This window comes from Callithrix jacchus, chromosome 4, assembly GCF_049354715.1.
Source record: "Callithrix jacchus isolate 240 chromosome 4, calJac240_pri, whole genome shotgun sequence".
In the NCBI taxonomy this organism is placed as follows: Eukaryota; Metazoa; Chordata; class Mammalia; order Primates; family Cebidae; genus Callithrix; species Callithrix jacchus.
Window position 1 is genome coordinate 95,763,912 of NC_133505.1, and position 15,609 is coordinate 95,779,520.

The following is a 15,609-nucleotide window of genomic DNA, read 5'->3' on the forward strand; positions in this document are numbered from 1 at the left end:
AGCCCCACCCAGATACTTACTGTAGAAAACCTTCTCTTTTTTTTTTTTTTGAGACAGAGTTTCGCTCGTTACCCAGGCTGGAATGCAATGGCGCGATCTCGGCTCACCGCAACCTCCGCCTTCTGGGTTCAGGCAATTCTCCTGCCTCAGCCTCCCAAGTAGGTGGGATTACAGGCGTGCGCCACCATGCCCAGCTAATTTTTTGTATTTTTAGTAGAGACGGGGTTTCACTATGTTGACCAGGATGGTCTCGATCTCTTGACCTCGTGATCCACCCACCTCGGCCTCCCAAAGTGCTGGGATTATAGGTGTGAGCCACCGCGCCCGGCCCAGAAAACCTTCTAAATAGACTTGAGAGTCCCCCAAAGGCAAAATGGACCTGTAGGAAGATTTGTATTCCTAGCTTCCTGTTTCTTTCTGGCTAACTGCAGTTCATTATGGGGGACTCATTTACAGATGTGATAAAGCCTGGTCATGTACATCCTTAATCTAATGCTGACACACCCCGAAGGTGACAAGTTGAGTGTAACCTCATAAAAGACCATGGGATTTGAAATCCTACAAACCTATTTGGAAACTCCAGCCATTATTCTTAAATGATAAATTACCAAACTCTCTTAGTCATATCTGGAAAATGAAAGCATATGCCTAGCAGAACTAATGCAACAACTACATAAGCAATCTGCCTGGGACCTAACAGAGTAGTTACCAACAAGCAATACTTCATTTATTATCTTGCTCCTTTCGTATAATTGAAGATTTAGAAAAAGTCACACCTGTCTGCTTTAAACAAATCAAAAGTTTCCTCTTTATTCCAACTTTAAGAGGTTGCTAATGACCCGGAGAAATGATGGGGGCAAACTTCATAAACCTCGCTGCCTAAAGCAGAATTACTCAGGGGTTAGCCTCTGCTTACATGCATCAGAATGGCATAGAAAGCGTCTTTCAGATACTGATTCCCGTGCCTCGCCCTGACCTGCTACCTGCTAAACCCAATCTCTTGGAGTCCTTTTTTTTTTTTTTTGAGATGGAGTCTTGCTCTATTACCAGTCTAGAGTGCAGTGGTGCAATCTTGAGTGCGGAGGTGCACCTCACTGCAACCTCCGCCTCCCAGGTTCAAGCGATTCTCCTGCCTCAGCCTCCCGAGGAGCTGGGACTACAGGCGCACACCACCACATCCAGCTAATTTTTGTATTTTTAGTAAAGAAAGGGTTTCACCATGTTGGTCAGGATAGTTTCAATCTTTTGACCTCGTGATCCGCCCTCATTGGCCTCCCAAAGCGCTGGGATTACAGGTGTGAGCCACCAAGCCCGGCCAATTCTTAGGGTCTTATATTTAGTGTATATAGATAGAAATTATCAGGAAATTCACATTTTTAACAAGCTTTCCTGATAATTTCTATCTATATACACTAAATGTAAGAAATCTTTGACTAACAACAGTCCAATGGAATAACATAAATTTCTTCAAGACTATAACTGTGCAAAGGCCCAAAAGTCAAGCACCTCACCTATAACAGTGCTCCAGGTCTCTGTGTGTAGAGCCAAGAGGATGTCACATACACTGTTCCCCACCAATCCAAGGCTGTGTAGCAGAACTTTCAAATCCAGGTTGTCTGGGGTGCTCGCATCCCCTTCTCCTGAAATGTAGATTTCCAGTCCACGATTCCTCATAGCTCGGGATATATCACCATGAACAGGATCCATTGAGAGGAAAAGTCTAGAAAAACAGCAATTCAAAGAAAATAATTATTTTAAACCCCAGTGTAAGCAAAGATGTAGCTCAGCATGAGTCAGTGAGGGCAAATTTTATGTGGCTCATTGTCAGAGAATTCACATCAAGGATCTTTTACTTCTTTTTCTTTTTTTTTTTTTTTGAGACAGAGTCTCACTTTGTTGCCCAGGCTCTGGAGCGCTGTGGTATGATCTTGGTTCACTGCAACCTTTGCCACTTTGCCTCCTAAGTTCACACAATTCTCCTGCCTCAGTGTCACAAGTAGCTGAGACTATGGGCACACACACTGCCACGCCCGGTTAATTTTTTGTATTTCAGTAGAGACAGGGTTTCACTGTGTTGCCCAGGCTGGTTGTGAACTCCTCAGCTCAGGCAATCTGCCCGCCTCAGCCTCCCAAAGTTCTGGGATTACAGGCATGAGCCACCGCCCCCAGCAGGATGGTTTACTTCTATCATGCATCAATACAGCAAAGTATTTTCTCTAAGCCTGCTTTCCGAAGGAACTGTGTATGATATATCCAGGGTACCTTTAGTGCTGATAACTTTAAATATCTAACCTTCAGATATTCCTCAAGGTACACAGTCCTGATTCATTATTCTAACTCACCTACAGACAGCAGAAGAGAAGCAAGTGTAGTCTCCTGAAACAATCGGTTTCATATCCTGAATGCCCATCAACATCTCCATCTAGTTATCTGACACCTGTTTGATTCATGTCTGAAAGTAAACAGCTAATTCCCTGTAGGTCCTCCCTGCATTAAACCTGCTCCTTTACCAGTCTTCCCTTTCTCAATGAATGGCAACCCCATTTATCCAGTTACTCAAGCCAAAAACAGAGATGTCATCCTGATTCTTCTTTTTCTCAATCCATATGTCCATCGGCAAGTCAACCCATCTGACCACCTTCATCTAGGCCCCTGTGATGTCCTGCCTAAACTACTGCAAAAGGAATGTGACTGGTATCCCTGCTTCCAACCTTCATCACCAATGCAAGGCCAAGACCTCGCATCTCTTGTTTATGCTATGTTCCCAGAGCCCAGCAGTGCCTGGTAAACAGTAGAGCCTCAGTAAGTATTTGTTAAGTGAATTAATAAACGGTGAACTTGCCCATGACTCAGTTTATAAATAAAATATGTAAGGAAGTCTTAACGAATGTCTACCTCTGCTACTGAGGCTGTCAGATTCTGAGGTAGAAATATAAGAGACATAAATACCTGAAATTGGGATTTGGTGTTATCGTGGGAGTGGATCCATCTATCATTCCTCTCTCACTAATAGTGAGGACACCTCCAGGTTCAAGCAAAGCATTCAAACGATCCAACACTGATGGGCTGCACAGACAGAATTCAAATGGTGAATAGGCCGACATGCTGCATTGACTCTTCTTTCCTTCCATGCCCGGGACTCAAATGCTTTTTTTTTTCTGAGATAAGAGTCTTGCACTGTCGCCCAGGCTGGTATGCAGTGGCACCATCCCTGCTCACTGCAACCTCTGCCTCCTGGGTTCAAGCAATTTTCCTGCCTCAACCTCCTGAGTAACTAGGATTACATGTGCCTGTCACCATGCCCAGCTAATCTTTTTGTCTTTTTAGTAGAGACGGGGTTTCGCTATGTTGGCCAGGCTGGTCTCAAACTCCTGACCTCATGATCCACCCACCTTGGCCTCCCAAAGCGCTGGGATTACATGCGTGAGCCAATGCACCTGGCCTCCAAATGCTTTCGACCCACATTTCCTTTTGGCACTTTTCACTTACCCAGATACAATAGTGATCTCCTTCCAAAGTATATTTCCCATTCATTTCCCTTCTCACTCCCCAAGGAACATAGCCCAGGGCCTTATACACAGTAAATACACAAGTTATTTTTGAATAAAATTAAGGAAAATGCTAATAAGTTCCCTGCACTATAACCTTTTCACTTTTTCCTTTCCTGACCCCCATCCCTCAACATTATCAAATCCATATAAGGTGACTGGATTTCAATTTGTAACAGTTAGATAAATGTTCCATGAAAATGGCCATCATGTAACTTGTAATAGCTTCTATTATGGCAACTACATATGTACTGTAGTTTCACACTTGTCCTCTACCTTACCGTAAGATCAAAAACGATACATGGTTGATTCGATGTATCACTGATGCCCATTTACTAAATGCCTGCCTCGTGTCAGACCCTGCATTAGAAGAAACTGCACTGAAGAAACCCTAACAAAAAAAAAAGACTTCTGATATTAAAAGGCCTAACTCAAAGGAGGTTGCCGAGAAACATAATCCAATTTTGTTAGCCTTTGGTTCGGCTCAAAATTATCATACAGAGCTGAAATCTTATACTTGTCTAATGACAAACTACCACTGTTCACCACAGGGAGAAGTTTACAGGAATATGGTTGAGGATGTCTATGTAATTAATTAAGAAAAAAAGTAGCTTCAAAATAACAGCACTTCTATCTGGGTCTCTACTTTGACAAGCACACTCAGATTTCAAGCTGGACCATTCACGATGAGGCATAAGGTTCTTACTTGCAGAAGTTAACATTATCCATCAGAAGCCAGTCTCCAGACTTCAGGGCCTGAACCAGCATGCTGTCAACCCATTCGAACGTGCCATGGCTACGGCCACTGGCTGACTGCGTAAGCTTCACACCAAAGCTTCGGAACTCTTCAACAAGTTTGCCAAACTCTGAAATGTCACAGGGAAGAATCACCATCCACAGCACTTAACTTCAAACCAAGAATTAAGTTTATGAAAAGGAAGCTTGATACTTCTACCCCAGTTTTTTTAAGATTTCATAATAGAATAAATAGAAGAATGTTTTGCTTCTGTTTAAACACAGATAGGAAGTTAAGTTTAAGACAGAAAATACTTCTTAATGGCTCTCTGAATTAATAGCTACTCAGGGCTGACTCTAGGGTAACAGAAGTGGCAAATGATTTTTCTGTATTATGGTTTGTCAAATGGCAGAAGGAGGATAATGTTTCCCACCTATCAGTGCATTTATACTGAATGAAAGTGTGATAACTTCACGCAGTACAAACTGGGCTTCCTTTATAATGAGCATATCATATGATTATAATAATAACTGGTAATTACTTGCCAAGTGCTTTGTAGTTTATATAGCCCTTCCCTAGAAATTTTTCAATAGATCTTTTTGGAAATTGTTTTATGACCATTTTTCATATACAAGGTAATATACATTGCATTTCTACTTCTAAAGATGAGGTAGTAACAAGGTTTAGACTTAATCTACCATTGTTAATTAATGACTAGAAAACTGGGCAAAATATGTAAAACATACGCTTTAGTATTGGACAATAGGCAGCACAAGACTGTGATATCTGAGGGAAAGAAAAAAAATCAGGTGAAGCCCCATAATTGCCCTGGCTTTCTTCCTGGAATCAATTTCTGGATTGCTAAGCAGGGTGGGAGAACCCAAACACATCAGGGAGTTCATGGAGTTGAACAGACAGAGTAGAGTTCAGGGCAGCTAAGGCAACTTGAATGAAGAACAGAGTACTTAAGCGGAGGGAGTTACTCAGAGAAAGAACTCCAAGAATCTCAGTAAGGGCCTTAGAGTCTGCATATGCATATAAAGGGTGAAGCTCTACATGGATGAGCAAAAACTACCAAAGAAAGGACAATTACCAGGGAAATGCAAGCTGAATAATTCCCAGAGTTCAAACTGTGCTGAGTATCATTCTAGTTCCCACCAGACAAATTGAAGAGAACCCACTGACTATAAAGACATTCAGTAGAGATGCTACCCAGGTCATGCTTCAATACTGAGGCTAATCCAGCCCTACAGTAATGTATACTCTAGATCTGATCTTTAAAAGCTTAAAAGGGGCTGGGTACAGTGGCTCACGCCTGTAATCCCAACACTCTGGAAGGTCAAAGCAGGGGATCACTTGAGGCCAGGTATTCAAGATCAGCCTAGGGAACATAGCAAGAACCCACCTCTAAAACAAATTTAACAATTAGCCAGGCATACTGGCACATGCCTGTAGTCCCAGCTACTCAGGAGGCTGACTGATGTGGGAGGATTGCTTGAGCCCAGGGGGTCAAGGCTATAGTGAGCTGTGATCACACTGCTGCACTCTAGCCTGGGCAACAGAGTGAGACTATCTCAGAAAAAGTATGAACATAATGAGAACTATATTTTAAAAGTCATACAAGTTCAGAGACACATCAAAAGATACAGTTAAAAAGTTTTAGCTAAATGTAAAATAGCAGACAACTGCTTCAGTCCTTTCACTCTATTAATAACCCTAAGAAATTACTCAATATGAAATAGCCAATCCTAAATAAATAGTAGTATTGGGAGTAAGCCGCGAGAACTTACCCTAATATTTAATTTCTAACTGACTTATGAAAGACTTACACACTCACTAGATTAACGGCTTTGGAGGAGGCTTGGATTCAAAACTTAGCCCCTTGTTTCTGGAGTCTCCCCAGAAACACCCTCCCACCCCCCCGAAAAAACACCCTAGCCCAACCACTTGCTAACTGTAAGACTGCAGGCATGTAATTTCATCTCTATGAACATTCATTTCCTCATCTATTAGATGTATATAATCCTTCCTATAATGCAGAGTTGCCATGGTCATTAAAAGTACATATATTCAATATGGTGTTTGCAATAGATACTCATAATTTGATGATTTTTACAATATCCATTAAAAATATATGATACATGGCTCCATTGGGTATCTTCTATAATTAATTTGAGTGAATGAATAAAGGAATTCAAGGTCAAATGGCAGGCTTAAAGTGAGACATGATGGATCAAATCAACAATAAAGAAAGTAAATAAGTGGTCCACAGCCACAGATAAAATGTTTGTTGGGCTAGAAGTAGGATGTCCGATTTCTTCAGCCATAAGGAATCAACATTTGTAATCGGTTACAAGCAGACTTTGGAAATAAAGAATGACAAGCATAGTGACAGATCCAGCCTATGGACCTTTAGGCTTAATCCTCCCTAAGGGCATGCTCACCACCACTCAGAAAGTGGCACCACAGAATGAGAGAAGTTTCCATGTTAATTGGATGGCATACAGAAGGATGCATTTCTTCCATCTCCACATAAATGAATAAACACATCCTATGAATTCAGACTCCTATTCTTCAGTTTAAAATGCTCAATTTCCTGAGAAATGACTGAGTAAAAAAAAAATAGCCAATAAAATAAAAGTTTTACATGCTGTTTTATACACACGAAATAAGCCATAAAGCATGGTAACCAATTTTTTTCCTAGTTGATTTTTTAGAATGAAGTATTCTGAAGACTTTATCTCAGCTTCATTTTACTTTGCAGGCCAAACTTTCCTGCAAGTTCTGATTGTTAGTAATCATTAAATTAATACAAAATGTGAGCATTATGTTTGTAAATCTATTATGTGTAAATGGACACAATATAGGCAATGGTAAGTGCCTGATACAAAGATCTGAATATACATACCTGCCTTGGAATATGAGTTGATTTTATTGTTGAGTCGCTGCATAAGCAGTAACACTGCTTCGAGTTTGTTGACAATCTCCATCGTGATAGTTTTACCGCCTTCTCCAAGACACTTAGGCTTATAAGTCAGAAGGAAGTGACTCCAGGCTCGTAGCACTACTTCTGCATCATCAGCACTGATAAGGAGGCTATCCCTCAACAGTGCCCTTACAGCACCCTCCACCTTCTCCAGCAGCTGCCTCCAAGGTCGTATAAGATCAACCTGCAATTTCCAGAGGACATGAACTCATCACAGGGTCAGAGAATACTGTTTTCTGTACTCACTACCAACACAGAAGACCCTCAGTCAGACCACATGTTTTATTATCCTTTGCCCAAAAATATGAAGGCAGACTGGTTACCTGCTCAAATCCACCAAGCAGCTCAGTAGTATCCATTGTACTGTTCATAGCCATGATCTTTAATGTGTGGCCAGTAAGGTGTGCCAGAAGCTGGACCAGGCTGGTCTTGCCCACAGAGGCTGGGCCGACCAGGATAACCATCCAGCTCATCTGCACACACTTCATGACTGACTCCATTGACTGGAATGACTGGTGCAGGAGCAACAGAGGATGGCGGGACGGGTGAGGAACACAGCTGCCACGGGAAAGGACCGAGTAGCCCAACTGCAAAGACATGCCAATGAGATTTCATAAGTGTGCCTGGTAGTGGGAGAAGAAGAAACCATTACAAAATGTCAAAGGGGCCTTGCGCAGCTGAGCAGGCAGCGCCGCTCAGGCTCGGGCTCCAGCTGGGCCTGGGGTGGCCTCACGGCTGCCCATAGGGCGCAGGGGGCCGGGCTGGTAATGCCAGACGCCCATGGATGCCTCTGAGGAGCCGCTGCCGCCGGTGATCTACACCATGGAGAACAAGCCCATCGTCACCTGTGCTGGAGATCAGAATTTATTTACCTCTGTTTATCCAACGCTCTCTCAGCAGCTTCCAAGAGAACTAATGGAATGGAGAAGGACCTATGGCCGGGCTCCCAAGATGATTCACCTAGAGTCTAACTTTGTTCAGTTCAAAGAGGAGCTGCTGCCCAAAGAAGGAAACAAAGCTCTGCTCACATTTCCTTTCCTCCATATTTACTGGACAGAGTGCTGTGATACTCAAGTGTATAAAGCTACAGTAAAAGATGACCTCACCAAGTAGCAGAATGTTCTGAAGGCTCACAGCTCTGTGGACTGGTTAATAGTGATAGTTGAAAATGATGCCAAGAAATAAAATCAAATCCACATCCTTCCCCAAACCTCTATTGTGGACAAAATAAGAAATGACTTTTGTAATAAACAGAGTGACAGGTGTGTTGTGCTCTCCGACCCCATGAAGGACTCTTCTCGAACTCAGGAATCCTGGAATGCCATCCTGACCAAACTCAGGACACTGCTTCTTATGTCTTTTACCAAGAACCTAGGCAAGTTTGAGGATGACATGAGAACCTTGAGGGAGAAGAGGACTGAGCCAGGCTGGAGCTTTTGTGAGTATTTCATGGTTCAGGAGGAGCTTGCCTTTGTTTTCGAGATGCTGCAGCAGTTCAAGGACACCCTGGTGCAATACAACGAGCTGGACGCCCTCTTCTCTCAGTATGTTGTCAACTCTGGGGCCAGGGACGGTGCCAACTGGCTGACTTTTTTCTGCCAGCCAGTGAAGAGCTGGAATGGATTGATCCTCTGAAAGTCGATAGATATGGAGAAGCGGGAATCGATCCAGAGGTAAGAAGCCACCCTGTTAGATCTGCGCAGTTACCTGTTCTCTCGCCAGTGCACCCTGTTGCTCTTCCTGCAGAGGCCGTAGCGGGGTGGCCCAGTGCGCCCTAGAGCTGCTGCACAACTGTGTGCAGGAACTGAAGCTCTTAGAAGTCTCTGTCCCACCTGGTGCTCTGGACTGCTCGGTGTTTCTGAGCTATCTGGAGGTGTTGCAGAGGCTAGAAGGCTGCTGTGACTGGGCACAGATCGACTCAAACATTGCCCACGCAGTGGAGCTGTAGAGCTATGCCACAGAAAAGTTAAAGTCCTTGGACTATCTGTGTGGACTTGTGTCAGAGAAAGGACCGAACTCAGAAGATCTCAACAGGACGGTGGACCTTTTGGCAGGTTTGGGAGCTGAGCGGCAGGTAGGAGGAGGGAAGGATCAGAACTCCTTCTGTGCCTTGGGATACTGGAGCTGGGGGACAGGGAGGCCCATCAGCTGGAGCCACATGAAACAGACTGAGGAAAGCTGAGACCCAGCTGTGAGGAGGGCCTCACTGGTGAGGCTTATTAGGGATAAATGTTTCTGGAACCCTGTGGTCCCCCATGATGTTGATGGAATATCACATGCACTGGGAATTAAATATGTATTTAATTTAATTATCATTATATATGTGGGGTTAATATGTGGGTTTTTTGTTCCCTTTAAAGTCTTTACATGTAATTATAGATGTATAAACATTATTTTTCTTCTGTACCTTAAGTCTTAGAAATTAAGATATTCCATTGTAAGTGAGGATGAGAGAGGTCCTCAGTGTATTTTTAGTCTGGTTGTGGGGAAGGACTCAGTTCCTGGAATGTCCTCTGCTGGTCTCCTGAGTTGCAGTCACACTGTTCCAATGGATTATTTACTTTTGGTTGTAAATTTAATTGTACATATGGTTGATTTATTATTTTTAAAAGTACAGACTACCTGATGTAATGTTTATAAGTTGCACCAAAAATCAAGGATAAAAATAAGTGTGTTTGTTTTTACAGGTGTGAAAGTCACAACTTGTAAATAATTGTTGTATGTATTAAACCTTTTCCAGCTCTCCAAAGTGATGTATTTTTGTACATATGAAATAGAGAACTCTTAATTTGCTGGGCAAGTGTGCTTGGAATTGAACTTGATGGGATTAGAGCAAGCAGATGGAGTAGGGTCCAGCAGCAGGTGGCCCTCGTGTGAATCCCCGTGGATGTGAGAGTCGTGGGGAATGGGAGGAAGGAGGCACAGGCCGGGGAACTGTGACACGGCATCATTTCCAGTATTTTCTGTGTCATCTTAGCTCATTCGGTAAATAAAGGTGGTATGATTTTTTTTTCCTCCTACGTCTTTTTCATTTGTAGAAATTGGAGATGTGTAAAGAAGATAAATAACTGTGTATTTAATTAAACTTTCCAGAAATTTATCTTCCTCATGTGCAGTTTAAAACTAACAAACTTGGTCAAACTAGTTAGCAAATTAGAACTTCAGAATCTAACGACAGTTTACGGTTTCTAAAATACTGTTCCTTATCGTAAAAATTGACGATTGCCCTGCATTTCTACCAAGTCCTGTGAATAAAGAGATCTGAGATTTGATTCTGTCCTATCCACGTAATCCACGTGGTCAGCCTGGGAGCCTTCCCTAGTGTACAATGTAGCTTTTTCTCTTACTCTCTGGAAGAGGGGATGTGATTAAATATTTCATTTACTACTCTTTGATTTTCTTGTAACTGGTTCTACTCCCAGGTTGAAATTATCCAATTACGTATATATTTAGAAGAAGAGAGTGAAGGGGAAATTCAAAATGTTTATGGTGCTATCCTCTTGCCTGAAAACAGAATGAATTTATCAAATTTATCAGTTTTTTCCCCTTAATTACCAAAAAGATCTTTTGCAAACTGTGTTACATGAGTGCTCTTGCCTCTTTAAGACAAAAGAAGGTGACCCAAAACTGTCATTTTTTTTCTTAATGCTCATCATAAAAGTACTAAAAGTAACTGTAATTGGATTTTTATTGTGTTTTATGTAAAGTAAGCTCTATGTGTTTGAGACAAGCTGGTTTTGTTGATAAAGGTGTAAGAGATGTTAAATAATTGTGAAGCCAGATATACAATGTGTGTGTTTCAAAAAGCAAAGAATTTGAAGCTGTTTTACAAATATCTGTGGAACACGTAAATACTGTCAAATGGAAAATAAGTAAGTTATAATTTTTGTGAATTTAAAAAAAAAAAAAAAAAAACACACAAAATGTCAAAGGATAGAGGATTATCCTAGTCTCCTTACCTGAACATCATAGGGAGTGATACGAAATAGTCTGGTTCCCATGTATGGGTTGGAATTTGAACCAAACACATCCTTGAATACAGCAATGACCTAAAAAAAGAATATAATGCTATAAAAACACAGATCACTCCACCTAACTCTTAGGCAAACTTTCTAGAAAACAAGCACAGTGACAAGAGTCACTATTCTAAGAATGCTGGCCACAATTTCCTTATCCTTTTGAGTTTTTTCTTATAAAAAAAAATCAACTGCATATATTTAATTCCTTGGAATGAAAGTAAATTTGAGACTGAGAACATAGCAGTCATATCCCAAACTATATGAGATTTCAGTGAGAATGCACCATAAATTAAATTGAAGCCATGGACTCTATAGTACTGAAATCTAGAGACAAAAAAGACTTCTTTGCTTTCATCAATACTACCTAAAAAGAGGACAGAACAGTAATGACCATTTACTGACCATCTGCTATGAACCAAACACTGTATTAAGTACTTTGGGAGATTATTTCTGTTTGTTATACCCATGTAAAATGGTCATCATGTCCATTTTACATAGATAAAACTCACAAGAGTTACTGAATTGCCCATGGTTGGTGATTGATTTTAAATCTAAGCCAGTCTGCCTCCAAAAACATGTTAACCCTGCAAATACTTATGTGGATATGAAAACCAAATTTATTCCTCTGATCAACGATTTACTTTGTTATCCTTTGGTCAGCAGAAATACTATTAGAAAATGTTCTCTTAACTCTCTTTGATTTGGGATCTCTTTCAAAAATCTAAGAGTAATGGTGGAGGGGGATATAGGTATATAAAAAACATTAATTTAGCCCATAACAGGAGGGAAAATTAGAGCCAAGAAAAAAAAGCATGCAAAATTATATTTCTAAAAAGCGGCAATACTCATATAATAATTGAATACTGCACTGAAGTCAGAAAATTAAAAATAATATAGATAAAATCATAATCAGTATCAAACATTGGACTGTGAAACTAAAAGCAGCACAGGAAAGCATTCCTGTCACCTACTTCTTAGTTCAGGTGCTACATGATCTCATGTTCCACACTAACCCATATAATCTCAATCCCTGATGTTTTACTGGAGGGTTAAAATTACAAATATTGCTTCTCGGGAGGTCGAGGCAGGAGAATCGCCTGAACCCAGGAGGCAGAGGTTGCAGTGAGCCAAGATTGAGGCACTGCACTCCAGCCTGGGCAACAGAGGGAAACTCCGTTTCATCAAAAAACAGATTACAAACATTTTCCCAATCTAGCTCTTTGATTCAGCTCTATAAAATCAAACATCAGCTGGATGCAGTGGCTCATGCCTGTAATTCCAGACCTTTGGGAAGCTGAGGTGGGTGGATCACGACATCAGGAAACTATCCTGACCAACATGGTGAAACCCCGTCTCTACTAAAAATACAAAAATTAGCTGGGTGTGGTGGTACATGCCTGTAATCCCAGCTACTCAGGAGGCTGAGGCAGGAGAATCACTTGAACCAGGGAGTCAGAAGTTGCAGTGAGCCAAGATCACGCCAGTGCACTCTAGCCTGGTGACAGAGCAAGACTCAGTCCCCCCCGCCCCCCCCACACAAAGTCAAAATTCAATTTAACTGGACTATTCTAGCTTTTACAGACTTTATCCTTCTAAAATATTATTTTTCTTGATCTTGTCTCCCCTGCCAGAAAATGCCTATATGGTCGATTACAATAACCCTGAATTGGAGAAGTGATTGAAACCTTCCACATACAACAATGGGCCAGCACCTGACTAATCAATCATTCAACAACTGGCATGTATCTTGGTCATAATTAATATACTATAGTAAATGAATGAGGAAATTAAAATACTGTCTGATTATGTGAATTATATATCACTAAAGCTTATAAAAACACTAAGACTTTCTTCTAATCAAATGACTGAAAGCTACCTGAATATGATAAATGAGTTAGCGTGTGATCGGATTCTGAATACCACACTACAGAAGATCTAGGTGGCTGGGCACAATAGCTCACACTTGGAATCGCAGCACATCAGGAGGCTGAGGCAGAAAGATCACTTGATCTCAGGAGTACAAGACCAGCCTGAACAACATGACAAGACCAAATCTCTTTTAAAAGTAAAAACAAATTAGCCAGGCCCTGGTGGCATGTGCCTATAGTCCCAGCTTATCAGTGGGCTGGAGTAGGAAGATCCCTTGAGCCTAGGAAGTCAAGGCTACAGTGAGCCAGCATTGTGCCACTGCATTCCAGCCTAGGTAGCCAAGTGAGACTCTGCCTCAAAACAAAACAAAAACAAACACAAACACAGAATGGGTAGCAGAATAAAAGGGGTGTCAAAGTCACGTGTGTTATGGGCCAGTCACATCTTCACATTTCAACAAGGAGGGTTACTGCTTCGAGTGTATGCATCTATATATGTATTCATTCATTTTCAGACAGTGAAGTTTAATAGAAGGAAACAGCAGACAAACTGGAGAGGGCCTCGACTGGAAAGCTGGCTCTGTTACCGGGGGCACTCCATGTCTTTAAGCCTTGAATCTTCACCTATAAGAGGCCAGGACAGCACCTCCTGCCTACAGCTACTGTGAGCGTTCAGCAAGACAGAATTTTAAATACCACAAACTGAAATGCACACATGATTACAATTGCTTACAGTGGGAATTTCCGTTTTACTTACAAACAGGTATTTTTATTTTCACTTAAACACAGAATATTCTCACTATCCATGATTATACTTTCTGGATAAAACACTTCATAATTTGACATTTATTTAAAAATAAAATAAAACAGAAAACCTTACTCTTCTACTGATTATCACCTGTCTGCCTCCTCCTGCTTCTCACCTTGGTGCCTATAAAGATGATGAAGGCTTAGTTCTTTATTACTGGAGGGTAATGTTGCTTTAACATTTGTGATCATAGGGATTTGAATATATCAGCAAATTATGTCCTCTAAAGCAAGTTACTCTATGCTATGGGACCCCAAGATAGGAAAACATTTAGTTTGTTCTTTTAACTTTTAAATTTTGAAGCAGCTTTAATAGGCTTGCTACCTGGGCGTGGTGCTTCATGCCTGTAAATCGCAGCACTTTGGGAAGCTAAGGTGGAGGGATCACCTGAGGTCAGGATTTCGAGACAAGCCTAACCAACATGGTGAAACCCCGTTTCTACTAAATATAAAAAATTAGCCAGGCCTGGTGGCTCATGCCTGCAATCCCAGCTACTTGGGAGACTGAGGCAGGAGAATCACTTGAACCTGAAAGGTGGAGGCTGCAGTGAGCTGAGATTGTACTATTGCACTCCAGCCTGGGAAACAAGAGCAAAACTCCGCCTCAAAAAAGAGAAAAAGAAAAACTTTGCTATTAGGGTGAGTATATCCTTTCTCACCCACAGGAAATCAGCTTTTGGATAGAAAGAAATACAAACAGCAAATGTGAAACTCACCTTTTTTTTGTCTCCCTCGGTTCTCATTCTTTCACCATAAACCAAAAACACATGCTGACCAGGATCGTAACACCCAGGGGACTGGTCAACCAGCATCAACTGACACCAGCGGAAAAGGTCCCGGAGGTTGAATTCCCAGGGTCCTCCTTTTTGTCCCCATTTCTTCTCAACAGTCACTTCATGATCAATCTAGAAAGAAAACATCCTGATTGGGAAACATACCCTGCTTGCAATCTGGCAGTGCATTAAGTACTAGGAACGTACCACAGAAGCGTATGTAATCTGAAATAAGAATTAACAGGCTTGATTCAGATGTCTATACCTCAAGAATTCCAAAGGCCAGGCACACTCTCTAAGCAGTAACACTGGGAGCCACAACACAGAAATAAATTACTGGAAGCCTCCACTATTTAGTGTGCCTAATTGTTTTTAGTTAGAGATCCTAATAATTTGGTAGAACCCTATGTTGAAAAAATGCTGGTTTCAAACACAGCAAGAAAAAGAAAGAACCAATACGTGTAGGTACTTACTTGGTTATTGAAGGCAACCATTTTCTTAACAATATTTTTCTCAATGGCTGGAAACAAAGTACTGGCAATGAACTCCATGTCAATTACTGTGAGGGGATCAACAAAGACCTAGAAAATCCAAAAATAACATGAAGAAATGCCTTTGTTTCTCTTCACCAAACACTAGAAATGACTACTATGTCTTATCATGTAAAATCTTTAACACCAAGTAACAATACATGAGAAATATATATGATTTTCAGTTACAGAAATTTCTTTTTTTGCATTTTGAGGACAAAGAATCATAAAATCTTAATACAGCACAGTAGACGTTCTGTTTTTAAGGTCTCTTCTAGTGAATTAAAGAAAAAAAAAAGGCTGAGCACGGTGGCTCACAACTGTAAACCCAGCACTTTGGGA

The 15,609-nt window shown here is 41.2% G+C and overlaps 1 protein-coding gene and 1 pseudogene across 5 annotated transcripts in view; one reads left to right on the forward strand and one right to left on the reverse strand.

Annotated features, from left to right (window-relative positions):
* The window catches only part of MDN1 (midasin AAA ATPase 1), a 185,725-nt gene that overhangs the window by 69,137 nt on the left and 100,979 nt on the right, over positions 1 to 15,609 (reverse strand). For all 5 annotated transcript variants that reach the window (XR_008480744.2, XM_008994773.5, XM_078369784.1 and 2 more), the window contains exons 39-46: positions 15,211 to 15,318; positions 14,681 to 14,869; positions 11,230 to 11,319; positions 7,594 to 7,857; positions 7,193 to 7,454; positions 4,255 to 4,414; positions 2,950 to 3,066; positions 1,512 to 1,720 (exon numbers count right to left, since the gene is read on the reverse strand). Coding sequence is in view for 4 of the 5 variants with exons in the window: in XM_008994773.5 (XP_008993021.2) it covers positions 1,512 to 1,720; positions 2,950 to 3,066; positions 4,255 to 4,414; positions 7,193 to 7,454; positions 7,594 to 7,857; positions 11,230 to 11,319; positions 14,681 to 14,869; positions 15,211 to 15,318 (1,399 nt within the window). In the remaining variant the exon portion in view is untranslated. The remainder of the gene's footprint in view (positions 1 to 1,511; positions 1,721 to 2,949; positions 3,067 to 4,254; positions 4,415 to 7,192; positions 7,455 to 7,593; positions 7,858 to 11,229; positions 11,320 to 14,680; positions 14,870 to 15,210; positions 15,319 to 15,609) is intronic.
* LOC108591252 (trafficking protein particle complex subunit 10 pseudogene) lies at positions 8,034 to 9,513 on the forward strand (annotated as a pseudogene).